The 6173-nt window shown below is 42.9% G+C and overlaps 1 protein-coding gene across 1 annotated transcript in view; it reads left to right on the top strand.

Annotated features, from left to right (window-relative positions):
* LOC113563199 (paired amphipathic helix protein Sin3b-like) overlaps positions 1-5649 on the top strand; it is an 18659-nt gene extending 13010 nt beyond the window's left edge. The window contains 5 exon segments of the mRNA XM_026974520.1: positions 4064-4192; positions 4268-4482; positions 4610-5101; positions 5196-5444; positions 5510-5649. Of these exon segments, the coding sequence (XP_026830321.1) occupies positions 4064-4192; positions 4268-4482; positions 4610-5101; positions 5196-5444; positions 5510-5649 (1225 nt within the window).
* Positions 5650-6173: the final 524 nt, after the last annotated feature.

The following is a 6173-nucleotide window of genomic DNA, read 5'->3' as shown; positions in this document are numbered from 1 at the left end:
TCATTCTAAACCGCAAATTCATTATGTAGGTTAACAACTCACAGTTCAAGCTTGTTTTAGAAAAAGAAAGTACACGATTTTCGTTAACAATTGTTTGTTTGCCGTCGATTTCAAAATGGAAAATCAAAAAGAACATTTTCCTCATATTTTGTTTTATTACTTCCGAAAAGGGAAAAAGCTGTTGCAAGCCATAAAAAGTTATGTGATGTATATGGCGAAGATGCTTTAAAACTGCGGCAGTGTCAAAATTGGGTTACTAAATTTCAATCTGGAGATTTTAATGTGAAAGATGCACCACGCTCAGGAAGGCAATCGAAATTGATGATGGCAAAATAAAGGCACTGATCGATTCCAATCGGCGTTTAACGACCCGAGAGATTGCTGAGAATCTTAACATATCGAAAGCGAGTGTTGAAAACCATTTAAAACGACTTGGATACATTAGTAAGCTCGGTATTTGGGTACCACGTGAGCTCAAAGAAATTCATCTCACTAAGCGTATTGACATCTGCGATTCTCTTTCGAAATGTGAGGAAAATGATGCATTTTTGAAACGTATGATAACAGGCGACGAAGAATCGATCGTCTACAACAACGTCAAACGAAAAAGATCGTGATGAACCTGCTGAAAGCACTTGAAAAGCAGATATTCACCAAAGAAAGATTATGCTGTCAGTCTGGCGGGACTTTAAAGGCATTGTGTATTTTGAGCTGCTTGCAAGGAATCACCATTAATTCAGACGTATACTGTCGTCAACTGGATAAATTAAACGATGCCATCAAACAGAAACGTCGAGAATTGGTGAATCGCAAAGGTGTTGCGTTTCGCCATGATAACGCTAGACCACGTACAAGTTTGGTCACTCGTGAAAAATTGTTGCAGCTTGGATGGGATGTGTTACCACATCCACCATATTCGCCAGACCTGGCACCATCAGATTACCATTCGTTTCGTTCTTTGCAAAACGCCTTGAGTGGTAAAACCTTGACTGCTGATGAGGATATCAAATCGTTGGAATTGTTTTTTGCTGAAAAAGATAAGAACTTTTTTGAGCGCGGAATGATGAAGTTGCCTGAAAAATGGCAAAAGATAATCAAACAAAATGGACAATATATTGTTTGATAAAGTTTTTGTTTCCCATGAAAAATTCGCCTTTTAGTTATATAAAAAAAAACGCAATTACTTTTTGGCCAACCCAATATATGGCGAAGATGCTTTAAAACTGCGGCAGTGTCAAAATTGGGTTACTAAATTTCAATCTGGAGATTTTAATGTGAAAGATGCACCACGCTCAGGAAGGCCAATCGAAATTGATGATGGCAAAATAAAGGCACTGATCGATTCCAATCGGCGTTTAACGACCCGAGAGATTGCTGAGAATCTTAACATATCGAAAGCGAGTGTTGAAAACCATTTAAAACGACTTGGATACATTAGTGGGCTCGGTATTTGGGTACCACGTGAGCTCAAAGAAATTCATCTCACTAAGCGTATTGACATCTGCGATTCTCTTTCGAAACGTGAGGAAAATGATGCATTTTTGAAACGTATGATAACAGGCGACGAAAAATGGATCGTCTACAACAACGTCAAACGAAAAAGATCGTGATGAACCTGCTGAAAGCACTTGAAAAGCAGATATTCACCAAAGAAAGATTACGCTGTCAGTCTGGCGGGACTTTAAAGGTATTGTGTATTTTGAGCTGCTTGCAGGCAATCAAACCATTAATTCAGACGTATACTGTCGTCAACTGGATAAATTAAACGATGCCATCAAACAGAAACGTCGAGAATTGGTGAATCGCAAAGGTGTTGCGTTTCGCCATGATAACGCTAGACCACGTACAAGTTTGGTCACTCGTGAAAAATTGTTGCAGCTTGGATGGGATGTGTACCACATCCACCATATTCGCCAGACCTGGCACCATCAGATTACCATTCGTTTCGTTCTTTGCAAAACGCCTTGAGTGGTAAAACCTTGACTGCTGATGAGGATATCAAATCGTTGGAATTGTTTTTTGCTGAAAAAGATAAGAACTTTTTTGAGCGCGGAATCATGAAGATGCCTGAAAAATGGCAAAAGATAATCAAACAAAATGGACAATATATTGTTTGATAAAGTTTTTGTTTCCCATGAAAAATTCGCCTTTTAGTTATATAAAAAAAAACGCAATTACTTTTTGGCCAACCCAATATATGGCGAAGATGCTTTAAAACTGCGGCAGTGTCAAAATTGGGTTACTAAATTTCAATCTGGAGATTTTAATGTGAAAGATGCACCACGCTCAGGAAGGCCAATCGAAATTGATGATGGCAAAATAAAGGCACTGATCGATTCCAATCGGCGTTTAACGACCCGAGAGATTGCTGAGAATCTTAACATATCGAAAGCGAGTGTTGAAAACCATTTAAAACGACTTGGATACATTAGTGGGCTCGGTATTGGGTACCACGTGAGCTCAAAGAAATTCATCTCACTAAGCGTATTGACATCTGCGATTCTCTTTCGAAACGTGAGGAAAATGATGCATTTTTGAAACGTATGATAACAGGCGACGAAAAATCGATCGTCTACAACAACGTCAAACGAAAAAGATCGTGATGAACCTGCTGAAAGCACTTGAAAAGCAGATATTCACCAAAGAAAGATTACGCTGTCAGTCTGGCGGGACTTTAAAGGTATTGTGTATTTTGAGCTGCTTGCAGGCAATCAAACCATTAATTCAGACGTATACTGTCGTCAACTGGATAAATTAAACGATGCCATCAAACAGAAACGTCGAGAATTGGTGAATCGCAAAGGTGTTGCGTTTCGCCATGATAACGCTAGACCACGTACAAGTTTGGTCACTCGTGAAAAATTGTTGCAGCTTGGATGGGATGTGTTACCACATCCACCATATTCGCCAGACCTGGCACCATCAGATTACCATTCGTTTCGTTCTTTGCAAAACGCCTTGAGTGGTAAAACCTTGACTGCTGATGAGGATATGAAATCGTTGTTGGAATTGTTTTTTGCTGAAAAAGATAAGAACTCTTTTGAGCGCGGAATCATGAAGATGCCTGAAAAATGGCAAAAGATAATCAAACAAAATGGACAATATATTGTTTGATAAAGTTTTTGTTTCGCATGAAAAATTCGCCTTTTAGTTATATAAAAAAAACGCAATTACTTTTTGGCCAACCCAATAAATAAATTCTCCAAAATTAAAATGTAATAAGATAAAAATGTTACATTAAGAAACAATATTCTTTCGCGTTATTTTCGTATCGTATCTTACAGGACTGCGCATAAACGGTCATTCGAAGCATCGCTCCGGCCACGGGTACGAGACCGCTTCCATTCTAAGTTCCGAATTGGAGACATCGACGTTTCTGGAATCCGACGACGACGCGAGCAGCCGTATTACGTCGACGACAGGTCGGCACACTAATATGAGCAGCACAATCGACCGGGGCACTTTAGGTAAGAGGGAAAGAGCTTAAAGAGAGATTACAGATCCCTCTGGGATCTTGCGTGAGAGGACGCAACGTTAAGCTCGCTCGCTTCGTCCGCGCACGCACACAGTGAAGCTTTCTTTCCTCACAGACCGGCGTCGGCCACAAAGAAGACGGCGGCATCGATTACCACCTATGTCTCGGACGTCGTCCTTTAGTAGTATCACCGACAGTACAATGTCTTTAAATATTATAACCGTCTCGCTGAACATGGACACCGTTAATTTCCTCGGTATTAGCATCGTCGGTCAAAGTAACAAGGGCGGAGATGGGGGAATATACGTTGGTTCAATAATGAAAGGGTCAGTATATCCTCCCCTCAGTGTATTCATTGATTTATTTCTTTATGCATTTCTGCACGTCTGCAAGTTTCTTTTTGTTATTTACAAATTCGAGTCGCACATCACTGGCACTCGAGGGATTATTAACGATCTCTGTATCAAATAATAGTAGGCACAGAGTAGATCCCGCAGTTTTGCCTACAAGATTTTAAGTCCAACAAATGGTACATATCGTGTACTGCAACTTTTGTCGTTTACATGATGAAATTTGTCTGATGAACAGGGGAGCGGTTGCTCTGGACGGGCGGATAGAACCCGGTGATATGATTCTCCAAGTCAACGACATCAATTTCGAAAATATGTCCAACGACGAAGCGGTGAGAGTGCTGCGTGAAGTAGTACAGAAGCCAGGGTACGTCGTTAATCGTTACTGTGTGTTTTTTTTACAATATCGAGTTACGTTATTCATCTTTTATCTCTTTCGTAGACCAATAAAACTCGTAGTCGCGAAATGCTGGGACCCAAATCCGAAAGGTTACTTTACCATACCTCGTACAGAGCCGGTGCGCCCCATAGATCCTGGCGCATGGGTAGCGCACACGGCCGCTATACGGGGTGAAGGCTTCCCGCCTCGTCCACCAAGTGCCACAACATTAACTTCTACATCGAGTAGTCTTGCAAGCACACTGCCAGATACTGAACGTGAGTTTCAATACAGAAAATTAAAATTCGATCTTTTAAAGCAGAATTCACTCGAAATTACTTGAGAAAGTTGAATTAATTTTCAAGGGTTCAAGGTACGCATATTTAACGGTTTGAGTTGTCGCAGGACCCTTAGAGGAGCTTCACTTGACCGTCAACACCGACATGCCGACGGTAGTGCGAGCGATGGCTCGGTCCGACTCGGGCTTGGAGATACGCGACCGAATGTGGCTGAAAATTACCATTCCAAATGCATTTATCGGTGCGGACGTCGTGGATTGGCTGAATACGCACGTGGAAGGATTTATCGATCGGCGCGACGCCAGAAAATACGCGTCGCTCATGCTGAAAGCTGGCTTCATTCGGCATACAGTGAACAAGATCACGTTCTCTGAACAATGTTACTACATATTCGGTGATTTGTGTTCAGCCATGAGCAGCATGAAGCTGGATTGCGATACAGTCGGTCCCCTACCGCCACCGAATGCCTGGGATATGCCTTACTCGGGAACATACGCACCGCATTCGGCGACGGGTTACAGCCCCATGCCGTTCAATTTCACGAACGAGCCCACTGTCTACGGTTACCACCGGGAAGAGAGCGTGCACAGTGGTTCAGGTAGAATCGTTCATTTCTCGTTAGCCAATAATAATAATAATAATAATCTTAAGCAATTACAATTTACACGCGTCGTCTCGTTTGACGTTGGCAGGCGGTAGCAGCGCGGGTAGCGAGCGCATCTGCAAGGAGCCGATTCACGACCTGAAGTCGTGCTCCTCGGCGTCGGAGTCGGAGCTGCACAATCCGCCGGTGCCGTCGATGCCGAGCAAAAATTCCGGCAACGGCAACGGATCGAACGGGAAGAGATCGAACGGCAGCCGCAGCCGCTCCAGCGGCTCCGAACAGTCTGTTCAAACGGGAACGGGATCAGGGAACCAGCAGAACCAGCAAGACTTATCTGGTAGTAGACAGTCATTTCGCATTGCGATGGGAAACCCTTGTGAATTCTTTGTCGATGTTATGTAGATGTTGTAAATAAAGAGGAGCCGAGTACACAGTGCAGGGCGCGGCTGAACATCGTGAATGAATACTTTGAATTGTCTTACACTTCAATTGCGAGCACGATGAACCGTTATTCTATTTTATGCCTGCAAAATCGAGATTAACACGTACAGGGTGTCCCAGAATTGTGTACGAAGCGCTCGTGAGCGGGTAGAACGCATCGAGCCGAGAAGAAAAGTCCTTTGCCGTTTTGAAATTTTCGCGATAGTTAACGAGTTATTAATTATTAAAAATCGCTATTTAGTCCCGCCTACCGGCGAGGTGCGACCGCCTAGAGATCGAGGTCGCTGGGCGGTCGCATCTCGCCGGTAGGCGGGACTAAATAGCGATTTTTAATAATTAATAACTCGTTAACTATCGCGAAAATTTCAAAACGGCAAAGGACTTTTCTTCTCGGTTCGATGCGTTCTACCCGCTCACGAGCGCTTCGTACACAGTTCTGGGACACCCTGTATACACCGATGAATGTCTGTGCTAGAATTGTCCCTTCCTCCTTTCATGGATCATCTCGATGTTCTCGTTTCCGTTTTGCGCAACCCGGTAGTTTTTACGAATCTATCGTGCACTCAGATTCCATGCATGATCGCTGCTGCCTGCTTAATTAACGTATTCAAAGTATTTATTCACC

This window comes from Ooceraea biroi, chromosome 13 (genome assembly GCF_003672135.1).
Source record: "Ooceraea biroi isolate clonal line C1 chromosome 13, Obir_v5.4, whole genome shotgun sequence".
Taxonomy (NCBI): Eukaryota; Metazoa; Arthropoda; class Insecta; order Hymenoptera; family Formicidae; genus Ooceraea; species Ooceraea biroi.
This window is presented reverse-complemented; position numbering and strand designations above follow the sequence as displayed.